Genomic DNA, 15,475 nt, shown 5'->3' with positions numbered 1-15,475 from the left:
CTCCGATGAGATTTAAATCCGGTGCCCTGCAACACATCCCATGAGGATTGTTAATCTCGTGTACGTCCTCCTACAATATACAGAGTTGGCAAGAAAATGAGACAACCTGATACAATCGGGTTGTTGCCAATGGCAAAATATGGGCCGTCAAAGAGAATGGTAAAGGGAAAAATGAGAGATCAGTGAAAACATTTTTGTTGCTATGGTAATTAGTGGTGCTGTGTGATTAGAGCAACATAATTACATTGCATAATCATGTTTACAGTCAGAATTAGTTGTTTGTTTAAAATAAGTTTCGCCGGCAGGATTTTATTTGTAATCTGCATAATTCATCTCCCAACTTATCCTGTGGATGCTGAGCAATGCAGTGACATTACTTCCAAAATGAACTGAGTCCTGTCAGCGGATGAGGACAGAGATCAATTTAATTCATGCTGCCAGAGCTGCCGTCACTTAGAACCAGTTAACTGTTTCATTAGCACAGAGTACACAGCGCAGTCCTCGTCCACTCTAATTCAAAACAGCAGCAAAGTGCACACAGTCGATAGCCCTTATAGAGTGTAGCTGTATCGTTTACGCAGCCTTGATGTGGTGATAAAATGTAGGTTGATTTTTTTTGAGTGTTCATCGACTTGGAGGAGCTGACGAAGCAAAGCATCTCTTACTACGTTTTCATAGTGCACACAACACAAAAACATGCCGACTTGACTTCTCCATTACCTCCATCGCTGCGTCTCTGGCTCGATCTATCTCTCATTGCCCTTGTCATCCAACAAGGAGACAGTGACAATAAGGGCTTGTGTCCTTGGACGTGGAGCAAAGCTCTACTATTGACTGGCATGATGAGCTGCTCTTTCCTTGTTCCTTCCCCACAATCCCTGTAATCCCTCTGTCTTAGCTGCCAACACGACACACGCATCAGGACCACAGGGGCATTAGATGGGCGCGCTACTGTCGCCACTTATTATATCAGTGCTCAGACAGGGCCGTGCCTTCACTTACCACCACACACACATATGCATACATAAAGGGGGGAACACCACAGATGAGCAGACGGCGCAGAGGATGCCCATGGACTCCAGCACGGGCACACAGGCTCAGATGCATGTATACACATAGCGTATGACCTCTCACACACATAGACCAACACCTATGATAGGTCCTGTCAAGGACTGCACCACAGGCCTGGGATGAGAGAACATTCTGTTGTCTCCAAAGGTCACACGGTTGCATCTTACTCTGCTGGCACAAGAACAAACTGACACATTTGTAAAGGCTGAATCCGTACCGTTGATTATCTCTCTTCTCTGACTCCTTCCTGACATTTCAGCCAGTCACGAAGGAGGAGGAGGATGATATCTCTTTCTCCCTCCGCAGAGACTGACAATATGGGGGAGCTGTTGCATGAAAAAAGCATGGCAGCCGTGTGGCAAAGGAATGTACTAGCATGCTACATATGTGTCATGATCATCTAGCCGTTTTTATATACGTACCAAGTGCCATATTGATGTATTATTGACAACGAATGAAATATGTGTGTTATTGAAAATAGGTAAAGCATTGCAGAAGCCTTACAGACAAATATGCTTGTATTAAAAAGCCTGTACACGAGGCATGATTTATTGTTTATTCCAGCAGCTTATCTCTAACCATCAAACCCTTCTCTGAATAAGAATTTGCTGATGGCATGCTGCTGCTTCGGAGCACTATACAGTAGGGAAGACACTAGAAGAGTGGTGGTGGCAGGAGCCACATTCTGATTTTATCTGTGTGTGTGTGTGTGTGTGTGTGTGTGTGTGTGTGTGTGTGTGCCTCATCAGGAAGCAGTGAAGGAGAACCACAAGAAGAGGGAGATGGAGGAGAAGATCAAGAGAGCCAAGCTGGCGAAGGAGAAAGCGGAGCGTGAGAAGCTGGAGCGCCAGCAGAAGAAGAAGCAGCTGATTGACATGAACAAAGGTATGCCACTTCTCCCCGCGCCACCACAGAGACAGAGGCGGGGAGGCAGGTGGGGAGTTAGGAGGAGAACAGGAGGGTGGAGGGGGGGGGTTTCATGGAATTGTGCTTCGCACAGATCTGAACTCTGAAGGAGGTGGGTAATGTGTAGGGGTGGGGGGTGGGGGGGAGTCGTCTTTTTCAGCTGTCTTAAAGTCACTCTCATCACCCATGCACTGCCACCAAACAACAGACAGATTAATCTGCTTTTAGCTCTAAACATTGTACACTTTTAAAGTAATAAATGTCACAATTCAGCAGTGAAACCAGTGGTTGTGATGTAGGGATGAATACATGCAAAGACTTTGTTTGATCTGGTCACATGTGAAGGTGGGAAGCAGAGGTGGACTCATGAAAGAGGCAGAAAGTTGTTGTGTCGGTTCCCCTTCAGCACGATCGTGCTGCTGTCATTCGCCTATCACTGGTCATGTGCAAGCAATACGACAGAAAATGATTATTCCTCCACTCTGAGGCTGTTTGCGGGCAGCGTGCTATATTTACTGTTGTGAATCACTGGAATTACTCTTTTGTCCTCCAGCTATGCCAGTAAACCGTGTATTGATTAGTGCAAGTTGCAGTTGTTCAGACATGAAAAATTAGAGCGACAGAGCCCGGTGCCTGTGTCTAGTTATGCCAATGACATTGTGAAGGAATTTCAAGCCTGAAGGGGCTTTGCGAGCAGTCAGTGTGGTCTTTTGTCCATTTTTTTGACAAACAGACTGGGATTTCCACAATTCACCAGCTTCTAAATGTCAGCGCCAGCCAAGGACCTCTCTGTAGCTCAGCCACATTGGGAAATGTGACAAGACAGTCTTCAGCATGCCACAAACTCTCCAAGATAATTGATGCATGCTACAGTTTTTTTTTTCCCCTCCCTTTTTTTCCCCTGAGCAGTGACCTCTTTGAAAGCTTCACTTTTAATAATCCAACATGGCTGAGCTGAACTAGGCTGTCTACCCCTCTCTCTCATTCTGGCTAACCAGATGGAGAAGGCTAGAGAACTAGGTATGATATTAAATATTTCTGCCAGAGCAGATTTTGATCTCGCTTTCTGAATGCCATAATATGACTCGCATGAATAAAACATGAGGATGACATGGGCAGCGTTGCCTGCAGCCTTGGAGATAGTGGGGATTGTCCTCCACACCATCACCTCGCTCGTCGGACTGTCGCGATCGCAGTGACCTTGGCAGTTATGAAATAGGCACTTTTAAACTGAAGATGTGATGAAGGCGGGCTGCTTTTTCCCCTCTCAAGGTTCTTACCTGCATTGATGACACATTTTCATTAATCCTTGAATAGCTCCTTTTTGTGTACTAACTTTCCTCTATGTGAAATGTTATCAGAGAAAGGACAATCAAATGCGGAGCACTTTAAATGGATCCTGTGAATGGAAATGAATTTGAACCAGATGCAGGTTGGAGGTTACAGCAGCTTGATATTTCACTCTTGTGTTGGCTCTCAGTTTCTGTTTAAGCTGTTTGGTTGGAACACACATAGCAGGATATTCAGTGTTTTCTTGTTGCACGTCTTTCTTTCTCTCTGCCTCGACTCCTCTCCAGCTGACAGCCTTGGCTTGAGAGTCTTGGCTCTCCTCACCCATTCTGTTCTAAAATTCTATGTGTGCTTCAGATATTTTGAAGACTTAGTTATTTGAGGAGACTTTTCACATCAATATTTCATGCTGAGCATCAGTTGTGTTTTCTGTGAAGGTTGATGAGAAGAAGGTAGTGTACTGCACAAAGAGGTTTTTTTTTTTATTAAATCCCCCTTACCATTAATTAATCATGTCCAAACATTTTACACATCCATTTAGCATTTTAAAGGTTAGACCCTGATTGAAGCACTGCAATAGATCTCCAGTTTAATATACCTATTCATGTCCTCATTATTTTAATCATTACCTTCATCATAGATAGATAGATAGATAGATAGATAGATAGATAGATAGATAGATAGATGGTACATTTTTGTAATTACAAATCCATAAGCATGAACAGATGGAGTAAACATATGGCCATTGTATTACGAGAATTATATACAGGTCAATATTTTATCTGTTTTATGGATTTACTGATTGACTCGTTTTCTTGTTTAAAAGACTGTTGATGGATAATACTATTGTGTTTAATGCAATTTCAAGAGGCTATTTTTGAGAAGGGATAGATTTTATGTCATTTCACAAATTGCAACCTAATCCTCTTTGCTTGCAAATGATTAACAATGAAATGCATATTTAATGAGAGTTTAATTCATTTAGCTTTTGCCAGGATGGCACCAGGGTGGGTGGGGGAGGGGAAACAGACAAATGCTTTTAGGAAACTGATCTGGAAAAAAAAAAAAAAAAATCATTTCTCTCCCTGTTCCCAGTTGATAAAACTTCAGATTATACCCTCTGCAAGTGCACAGACATGTACACTTCTTCAACAAGCATGATTGATAGATGAGACAAGTGCAGAGCTGAACGTGTTTTCCTTGTGAAGTATTAGAAATCCTAATGTAGGAAATTGCTTATGAAATCATTACCCGGTCACCCCATTTGTTTTAATTTGCTCTAAGTGGATTTCCATATTCTCTTGAACTGACCAGATGTTCAACATTTACTAAATCGCTTTCCTTCCCTGGAAATAACTGTTGAACACTGCAGAATAAACCCAAACTAATGCTCCTGTCTAAAACAGAGGAAGACAGTTCATCACAGCAGGATATTTTTTATTGCGCCGTACGAAACGATGTCACCAGCAGCACGCCGAGCGTGTCAAGAGCCGGAGCACGGTGGAGCATCTGGAGTTTGTTTCTCCAAGGCATTTGTGAAGAGTACCAGGCCCCTCTGGCCGCCTGCTCGGCTGGCATCGCCGGGGTCAGTGCCCCCGTCTGGGGCAAGTGTCTGCACCCACATGTCAACTGCGTACCCCAGTCAAATCCACTAAGCTTTGAACGGAGCCGGAAAGCGCACATGCCGCTTTGAGCACAATGCAGCTTGGCATAAGGCACATAGGAATAAACAAACAAGCAGGGGAAAAAGGAGTTATTTGAACATTTTATTTAGTGCAGGCATTTCTCCCAGGTACCACAGAGAAATAGTGAAGAACTTTACATGTTGGGGGTCAACTTATGTGAATAGTTGTAGTTGCTTCAGTAACAGCCCCCTTCACCACATGATCCTCTGAAAAATATTTTTATTGCCAACCTGAGGAATATCAAATTTAGAAGCATATTGGCTGCCTTTACAGGTGTACCAACTGTCCGCTATCTTAGTCGACTACACACATTAAATGTAACCCAGCTGGGCTCATTTGGATTTGGACGAAATAATTTTCTTAACTAATCTGAGGTCTGAAAATAAATAAAATAGAGCAGAAAACAAACTTTTTGTAAAATCGATCATTAGAATTGTGCTGGGCTGTATTATTAAAACCATGCAAACACACGCAGAGGCTCCACAGATGCTGTTGTTAGGATTAAGTTTTATCTGCAAAGTGATCATTTTTTACTGTATGAATTAGAGCACCGCTCAGCCGCTTCAGTCCATTTGTGCAACAGCTTGCAGACGCCAGCAGAATGCAGACCCATACACTGGGTTGCTCTGCGGGAATATTACAGCAGAAAAATAGGTTTTGTCAAGGTGTTTGTGTTAATAAAACTTTTGAACACACATTGTTATCACCTTAAATGTAGTTATCCCTGATCACACAACAGCTGGATGTTGCGTCTGCCTGTTTAAAATTGACTGAGCCCATTCACGGAAAACGTAGGTTTCATTATGTTAAACGTCTCAAAAAGACACAGATATATTAAACCGAATGTCCAATGATTCAAAAGCCTGCTTACAACATATGGTGTGTTGTTCATTCTAAATGAATCCTTAAATGTTGTTTCTGTATCCACTTCAATGCATTTTACATTGTGTCCCCTCCTTTCCTCTCCAAGTGCATGTTTTTGTGCTGGTGATAGTCGTCTAGGCATTTTTCCCTTTCAGCAAGGCCTGCTAGAATGAGGTCTCCATGTCTCTGTGATTCTCAGCAGAGAGCAGTTGGCATGTTGACAATGATGGGCCTGCAGCTTCTATTTATGCATCCTCCTTGTCAACCTTTCACACTTTGAGGATGAACTAGTGTATGTTTACATAAATAAAAGTGGGCTCCTCTCAAAAAAGGATTCAATTTACTAAAATGCAAGTTAGTGTACGTTGCTTTCAGTTTTTTGTACATGTCAGTACTATCAATATGCCTTCGCCTCACTCTACAAGCTCATACAGAGTGACTTTTAAATGTGGATTTAAGATGATCCACACGGAACATTTGGTAGATAATACACATTTAAGATCCACATCCATTAAAATTAAGATTCAGCTGTTCATAGAGACTGATGGAGTTTATTAACACCCTGATTCCAAAAAAGTTGGGACGCTGTGTAAAACATAAATAAAACAGAATGTGATAACTTGCTAATCCTTTCAGACACATACTCAACTGAAAACAGCACAAAGACAATATATTTAATGTTTTTACTCATCAACTTCATTGATTTTTGTAAATATATGCTGATTGTGAATTTGATGCAGCAGAATGTTTCAAACAAGCGAGGATGGAGCGAGGTTCACCACTTTGTGAACACGTGATTGTATAAAGGATGTCACTGCATGAACTCAGGAACGCTTCATTAAACCGTTCAGTAAACACAGTTCCCTTGCAAATGATTGCTTTCTGTTTTTATTTACATTTCACACAGTGTCCCAACTGGTTTGGAATCAGGGTTATGAGATGACTTATATTATTCTATGAAGCGAACATGTCCTCATTAGACTGTGTTTTCTCTTCATTCTGTTTCCTTCCACTTGTACATTTCCCTCAAAGATAAAATTGTGACAAAGTTTTTGTTTGTTTTTTCCTTTTGTTTACCAAAGCACATTTCTCAAATTCAAGTGTCTATTAGCGTGGCAGGCTAAACTAAATTGACATATTTCTGTGCAACTGGCTGGCTGGTTGTGGCTGGCAGGGCCCTGTCAGGAATGACAGGGGCAGAGATGTGGATTGATGGCTTTGTGTGACAGTGACAGCTGCCGGTAGGCCAGTGCATACCTGCGTCGCAGCCATGCCGGCTAGGTGATCATAGAGGAGCGCTGACAGGCAGCGGCGAGGTGGACAGGTTAGCGCTCTAAGTTTGCATAGTGTCTCCACAGCACAGCCGACATGGCAAACAATATTACCAGGAGAGAAAGCATGTAGGGACGTGAAGGTCAGAAACCCAAGTAGATAAAAGAAATGTCTCTGAGAGAGATTCTCAGTATTCCTCGGCTTAGCTTGGGAAATGAAGCCGGTGTTGGGGAGCTACAGAATGTAACGGACAAGGACAGACCTTTCCAGAATGTAATGATGATATATGACACAACGCTTCTGAATCTGCTGCCTGTTTATTCCCTTAAGTGGCATTTCTTTGTCATGCCACTGATGGCTGCCATGTCTGGTTATATATTAGCACTTTCTGATGAGTTATAAAAATGAAGGATCTTTCACTACATCTGCATATGGATGTTACAGCGGTGTGATGCCAAACTCTGAGCAAATTGCTTTTTTTTTTTTCCCTTTCGTCCTTGCCTTTGAGCTGTGTCGATGCAGCTTGCAGGAAGTGCGAGGCATGCTCTGAAACTCCTGAGTATGGATTGGTGAATTCCATCATTACCTTGAAAGACGGGAACAAGGGCACCAGGATTATCTGCTGTCATACACCCATTCTAATAAATAACAGCATATTAGATTGTGCTATATCTCCAGTCGAAATCCGAATTTGCCTCAAGGCGATGATGGCACACAGAATATGGCTGACTGCATCTCAGCTGAGGCCTATAACAGCAAGCAGCCTCAATAGAAGCCTGTAGAAACAGAGAATTATTCATAAACAAATGGCATGCAGCGATTAAATACACCTGATTAAATGCAAAATGACACTTTATAAGTGAAGGTGAAACAATAAAATACTCATCCAATACTCACCCTAACAGATTCTAACATTTCCAGTGCATTTCCATAAATAAATGTCAGCAGGAGGAAAATGAGCCTGGCTTCATGAGAGGCTTCTTAATATTCCATGATAAATACCATAGTTCATTAGCAATTAAAGGCAACACTGGGGAATAGTCTGTCCCACATATTTGTCTGTCTGCCTTATGCATTAAATTGTGAAGCTGAATATGTATCGTTGCTTTTTTTTTCTTATTTTGATGCACCTTCTTTCGCATCAAGAGAAAGACAAAAAACGCTAATTAGATTGCACCTTAAAGCTTTTAATCACTTTTATCTTTAACTTCATTTCGTTAAGGTCACAATCAAGGAAGTGAGACGTGCATCAGATATCTCTGTCCTTCCTGTTTTCTCTCTCACACACGCTCTCATCCGGACATGGTCTTTCTCTCTCCCGGCGCTTTCTTAAATGTTCTTGTTCTCCTCGGTGGAATCAGCTCAGGCACAGTTGAATCTCATTAATTTGTGGGTGGTTCAAGTGTCTGATCATTTCTCCTCCCAGATCTGGACCTCACCAGTCACTTTACAGTCAATCAAACCTAATTACCCTCACTACAAAGACCATCAAATCCTATTGTCAAATCCATTTAGCTTCCCCAGACAGCACAGCCTTTCACTGATGCAAACAGCCCATGTGTGGTTTGGTTCAGATGTTATCTTGATCTGGATTCCAAAGCTCTGCATCCCCCATCCAAATGTGCCACTTGTGTCAAATGGGTAATCTGCACTGCCCTGGATGGATGAAACCCAAAGTGTACTAATATACTGTATCTGCACGTGCCAAAGCCTCTTTGACATCTCCTTCACTTTATTAACCTGATTCATTTAAGTGGTCCTGGTATGAGCATACAAAAGCACCCCTGATGAGAGGCTGTGACGTCGGCACAGCGCTGATAGATCAGGGCTGTGTCCACGTACCGGAACAGCGCAGTAAAATATGTTATTAACTTGTTAATGTGTCGGAAGTTTGAGGTTCACCCAAGCCGCAATAAAAATGGCTGCTAAAGTCTTCATATAACCAGCTGACTGTGACTGCATCCTCTTTGACGACTAATCCGCTGACAAAAAAGAAATTGTCCTTGGAGTGGACCAGTCACAAGCAGTCCATCAGCATCCTCAAAGATTAAGGCTGCACTTCCTGTTGCCGCTTCATAATAGAAGCCTTCTAGTACTTAGCATATAAAAACAACTTAATGTGAATTAGCAGCTGAAAATGTTCAGACTGCATTAAAGCCCCTATTAAGGATTTGAGCATTTATGACTTTGGCGACTCCTGGTGGTAAAAAAGACTGTGTGTTAGACAGCTGTACACATCGAAGAAATCCAACCTGAGAAACCTAGAATGAAAGCAAAATCAACAAAGACTACACCAATTTTCACTGGGATTATTTTTCTTCTCTTATTTTTCTACAAACAGAAGCGTAGTGTATGCCAAAAGAAGCATTTGAAAGATGCTATAAACGGTACAAAAAATCCACATTGGGGCTTTTTACAGTAGCAGATCTCTCAGCTGCTCTGATATTGTGGCAAAGAGCAGATCAGAAAACACTGACACTGGAATCAGATAAGGTAAAAAACAAAAGAGACAGAGAAACGCAAAAAAACTTCAAACCAACTCTTACATTGTACAGGTGCTGCTGAACGTTGAACATCGTGAGCCTTATGAAAACGGTGCTTTCTGTCTAGTCGGCTGCAAGACCACATGTTTGATCAGTTAACAGTGACACCATCGGCTGCTGCGAGGTCACAGTAAAAATACACACGGTTCAGGCTCTGCCCTTTCGCAGCTAAATTTAGCAGTACCTGTCTTATGGAAAAGCAGCAGTAGTGGTCTACTCTGCTGTTAGGCTCCTGTGGCCCTGCTGGCACCCTGACATGTTGACCCCACGTGGCTCAGAGAAAGTGTGTCAGCTTAACATCTGTCAGTGCTGGGTTTGAGCCCTCCCTTGTGTGTTGGTGGTGTTACTGGGCAAACTAGCCAAAAGCTGTGGATAGATGGTGATAGCAATATGGTAACTCAGGGGGGGCCGCAGGCAGTAGAAGTAAATTATAGCAGAGGAAGCAGAGTGTGGTGACTGCTACATTACAAGCATCTCTCTTCCCCCCTTCCCATCTCCCAACCTCCCCTCCCTACTGTTTCTCACTTGGGGCCTGGCAGCATCCATCCAGATGGAGGGTTTATTTTTGTTTTTGTTTGTTTACTTATTCATGCATCCAGCTATTCGGGGCATCGCAGGGGCTTTCGTTCCACCACAGAATGCAAATCGCCACGGCGGCTAATCCACTTTCATCTCTCCCTTGTCGACATACAACTTCTCTCCACGTTTCCCCCAGCCTCTCGCAGTCAGGACATCTCTCTTACTTCCAGGGGTAGGGGATCAGGCCTGCAGTGACCAGGCCGGCCTAGCTCCAACGCTTGTCTCTACTTCATGCATGTCAAACACAATACACCTCTCGCCTCCCACCCACCTCTCCCTGTCCTCATGACATCCTGCCCTCTCTCCACGCCCCCCCCCCCCCTTCCTCCCCCTTGCTGACCCTGGCGCCACACAGGGGCTCACAGCGAGAGGAGAGCAGCAGCTACACTGCCATTCCCCCTGGAATGGAGGGCTGTGGGAGCATTCCTAATCGAGTTAGGGAGGACATGAGTGGGTTTGCTCATCAAGTTGTTGCAGTAAAACAATTCAGATCAATCAGCAGGCAAATCTGTCTTTTTTATTAGCCTTACCCTTCCGTTTCCCTCTTCCCTCCCCTCTTTTCACCTAAGTGCCACTAGTAAACATGCACACACACACACACACACACACACACACACACACCTACAAATTAAAGACCGGAACCTGTCTGAAAAGTTTTCTTGGGTCGTTGTGTCAGAGCTTTTGTCAAGGTTGGGTGGTTGGACTGCAGGGAGGTAGAGAAAGAGAGTAGAGAGTGAAAAACAAAGGAAAGACATCTAACAGGTGCATGACTGCTGTCCTTCGGGCACTCGTGTTCTCTGCGCTCTCTGTGGCAGTACTGGTCTCTGTCTGCCCGGGTTTTAGGTGCTGCTGGGACTGCAGGGAAGGGGGGCGAGGACTGCAGGGGGGGTACACCACTCAAAGCCAGACGGTATAAAGTAGACAACAGAGCGGTAAGACGAGGGGGGGTGTTGAGTAATGCAGGAGGTTGTGTACGTCTAGGTGGCTGAGCCTGAATTCAAATGTGAGAGTAACAGAAAACCAGGTGCATACAAGTGAGAGTGGAGAGTAAATGAGATTAAAAGAAAGTGTAGTTGTTGCCTCTCCACCTGGCCATTAAGCAGCACCCCCTCCTCCCTCCACCAAGGCCTTTGTTTCACGGCTAATGGTCCAGGTTAATTGCACAGGTGACTCTCTGTGGGGGAACAGATGGGCTCAAATGTGTTCAAAAACAATCCACAGCAAGCAAAAAAAAAAAGAAAAAGAAAAAACAGGAACAACTCATTCCTCTCCTCTTCATGCTTCCTTTTCTTCCTCATCTTCTCTCTCGGAGTCACGGAGGGTGACTCGGGTGAGGTTAAACTCTCACTGTGTTCCTCTCTCGCAGTGATTTCAATTCATCAAGCACAAGGCCTGTAAGCTCTCATTAGATCTCATTACAGTGCAAATTAGACCCAGGGACTGGCTACTGGAAGGATAGTGGATAGTCGTGGGTAATAGACATCTCTCCTATGCTCGATGTTCCTCATGTCGAACACTTTAATTTTGTTAGGGAGGAGAGAGCTATTCCTTATATAAATTCACAGAGTATGGAGCTGGGATTTATTAAAATACGTGACTATGATAAATGTCATTATTGTGTATGCTTACGCAGTTATTTATCTTTTCAATTAACATGCCACAGTTGCTACCAGTTTCACTCGTGGCATACAGGATCATAATTTGCCATTATATTAGACGCCCACACGTACCACACAGACGCTTTTTAGAATTCTAAGAATTGTCTCTCTTTTCCCCCATGAATCATGAAGGCTGCATGTGAGCCATCAGAAATTGAGTTCTCAATCGATCCACTGTGGGGGTTTTTCTCCCCAGCACAACATGCAGGAGATGACAGATAGCAAATTGAATTTATGAACAGGCTTTGTTGGCACTGCTGCATAATTACAGGAATTCCATGCCTTTGGTGTTTAAAAAGAGGGCCCGGCATTTCATTCAAACACATGCAAGGTTTTCTGCTCGGATGATTGAGCGAAACGCTTTGTCATGTTTTCGAGGCAACAGCTGTGCTTTGACTTTGCAGTTATATACATATTTTGAATGCTGTAGATGACTGATTTTAATTGGCAGAAATAAGCAAATGAGACGTCATGTTTTGCATAATGTAAGCTTATTTGTTTGATTCCTAATTGGTCTTTCACTGAGGATTAAGAGTTTGTATGGATGCTTCGATGATGCATTGGTTTTCTGAAACACTTCGCATGATTCCTGCGTCTCCTCTAACGGATCTTGCCATGAGCAGCCATGAGTATAGGCCCTCATCCTGACATTAGTAGGAGTCCGCTCTCTATCTGCCTCTTTCGAACTATCTGTCCTCGCCATCTTAGTCGGTCAAACTTACATTCACTTGTCAGCTGGGAAATCTGCCCCATAAATTTAGAATAGTTTAGTGGAGCCTTTTGCGAATACACAGCATACATACATATCATTAAAAATGTGTAGGCAGGTTTTTGAGAGCACGTGCATGTGCCCGTGCGTGCACACCTCAGTGTATGTATTCTTAATAATTAAATGTCACAGGGCTCAGGCCGTCACGTAGCCAGCAAGGTTTTTTACAACCTTGTGTCTTGCCTCGCTCCGCTAGTCCCTCTCAATAACCCACTCCACCACACGCACTGCCGCACCCACAGAAACCCTCTTTGCCTTTCTCCCCAGCTGCCTCCTGCACTCTTTCTCCTCCCTCTCTCCCTGCATTCAGCCTCCTCCCTCATTCTTTCCTTTACATCTTCCTCCCCCAGTAGTGACACTTACAGTATCTGTGCTCATTGTTTTCCTGTCCTCCCCTCTCCTCCATTGCAACTGTTGACACTCGAGTTCGTGTTCTACTGGTGAATACTACATTGCAGCAGCTTTCTTTCGCTTTTACTGTGGGTACCTTTTTTTGTACTCTAAATGTCTCAGGGAAAAAAAAAGCTAATCTGGTGTATGAAGTCTTTTATGCCAGTCCTGCTGAGAGCACATTATTCTTGTTATCCCTCCTAATTAGAAAATGTGATAATGCTGCTTGTAAATATATTGCAGACTGAGCCAATCCCCAGGGCTCACTGTTGCACTTGGCACACCGTGGCTCCAGGTACTACCTGATATTCAGGTGAGGGAGGGGGAGGTATGCAGGGATCAAAGGGAAAGATATGGAACAGGTACCCCCTCTCTCTAGGAGGTAGAGTTTCACAGAGCTTTATTTCTACTCTAAAAGGTTTAACTGTTTAAGAAAGTACCTAAAAGTGCAAAAGCCACAGCCATGTTCCACACTTTCACAAGCGTTAATAAGATCATTAAAGGACCCCGGGGCTGTCTGTTGAGGTGCCCACCAAGGTGTTTCATCACTGGAAGGGTTTGTCAATGTCTTGGGTCTTAGCCCATCTTAACCCATTTAGAAAGCAATTTCCTGCGAGCAGAGGGGATCTTTCCTCTTGAGAAAGATCTTTGGGCATAAAAGGTTAGCTTTTCTGTAATTCCCCAGCATGCAATCTACCACTGCTGCTAATGAGAAGCGGATGAATATTTGCCCTAGGTTTAACAGCTCAAAATAAGACAAGACTGAATTGTAGGAACAAGGCAGAAGTGTCTGCTAAAGTGGGCAATGTTATAATAAGTAATGAAGAAAGTTTGCTCTGAGGATTACTGGAATAAGTGCAGTCTAATAATATTCAGTCTTGTTCTTTTGTCTACTTAAGGCTTGTTTGTGCAGTATTATTGAATATATAAACACAAATACGTACTTATATATGTTACGAAGTTCAGTCTGAAGGCTCATTTGTGACAATTTCTTGCTGACAGTAAGGCCTACTCAGGCTGCGGCCCAATAGGACATAGTTAATTGAGCACTGTGGGGTGACTGGGGAGTATGTTTCCCATTTTAGTCATTTTGGTTCGTTGTGTCTGCAGTCCTCCCCCTGAACCCCAGTCTGCTACAGCTCCCAAGTCTTGGCCATTACAAATGATGAATTGTGCTACAGTTAAGCTAGAAGTAGGACAAATTGATCAAAGTGTCAGGTGCCCCCTGTGATGTCTAGGTCTCCATGAAGAAGGCAGTGAAGAAGGAGCTGTCAAAAAGTTTCTTGTGCCAAGGTGGTTGTAGATAAATGTTTACCTGCCACTTAACACTTTCTACCTTCTGTCAGACTCAGTGTGTCCTTGCTAGCCTACATACGAAGAAGGAGTAGCTAAAGATCTTGGGAGTTGATACAGTTATAGTAGCTGCAGGTTGTTCACCATATTGTTCTTTAGGTCCACAGCACACAAAACCCATGCTCCCCCTTTTAGACCAATGAGCTTGCTATCTGAGGTGTAGTGCTGCAATTTGAGATAAGCACTACTTGGCTCGGCTTTGGTTTTGTTCTGATAAAGCCGGTCTAATTAAGCTTGATTTAATCGGGATTGCTTTTAAGCACAGCACACAGCCAGAACAGATACTTTGATTTCAAAGTAGCCCTTGGGAAGGACTTGAGGAAGAAAGAGAAGGAATGAGATAGAGAGCAAAATTAGTGTGAGTACGAGTGAAGAGTTGCTTTTTTTAAAATTTGCATAAGACATGTTTCTATTCTTGGTTACTGTCTTCTTTTACTTGTGTGAATGATTGCAGGTCGGCCGGTTTGTTGCTGGAGGAGAAGGGAAAAATATGTGCAGGCCTGACTTCCCCTGGTAATGGCAAACTCTGTGCCATTTCCTTAAATTAATTGTGTAGCATTCGGTGTCAACGCGTTTCGTTCATAAATTCAATTTGCCTGACTGTCGTGTCTCTTTGAGCACGCGCAAGTAACAAAAGATTGATCACCCCAATGTCTGGAAAAGTGCTGCGTGCTGAAAGTAGCAGTTGTCTCCACTTATTTTCGAACGTTTCCCTTCAGCTATGGCTGTAAGCACAGTAGAGAAACAAGATGCCTGGACCCTGATGGTAAACATTGGGGAAGAGCTAGTTCACTCAAGTACGCAGAAGAATTGATGGCCAAGTCTCCGGTTCTACAATAAGTCACCCTAATGATCTAGTTTAAAATAATGTCTGTTCTTGGCCAGAATGATAAAAAGGGTGCCCCTCTGACTCATTAGTATTGGGGCGTAAAGATAGATGACCCAGATATAGAATCTAAGCTTATTTTTGAACCCCCGCTTCCACTGAGCGGTATGCTGCATGTGCACAGCGTGGGCACAACTTGTCGTGTTGTTGACCTCCTAGCACTCTAAGTGTCTCCTACCTGTCTCCTCAGCCATGCCGACTGCCTACAG

General features: G+C 43.5%; 1 protein-coding gene across 5 annotated transcripts in view; it reads left to right on the top strand.

Annotated features, from left to right (window-relative positions):
• diaph2 (diaphanous-related formin 2) overlaps nucleotides 1-15,475 on the top strand; it is a 369,056-nt gene that overhangs the window by 309,240 nt on the left and 44,341 nt on the right. For all 5 annotated transcript variants that reach the window (XM_041943749.1, XM_041943748.1, XM_041943750.1 and 2 more), the window contains one exon: nucleotides 1,821-1,956. In XM_041943749.1, the coding sequence (XP_041799683.1) occupies nucleotides 1,821-1,956 (136 nt within the window). The remainder of the gene's footprint in view (nucleotides 1-1,820; nucleotides 1,957-15,475) is intronic.

Source organism: Chelmon rostratus, chromosome 9 (genome assembly GCF_017976325.1).
Source record: "Chelmon rostratus isolate fCheRos1 chromosome 9, fCheRos1.pri, whole genome shotgun sequence".
Classification (NCBI taxonomy): domain Eukaryota; kingdom Metazoa; phylum Chordata; class Actinopteri; order Chaetodontiformes; family Chaetodontidae; genus Chelmon; species Chelmon rostratus.
The sequence above is the reverse complement of the archived record's forward strand: the minus strand, read 5'-3'. Positions and strand labels throughout refer to the sequence as shown.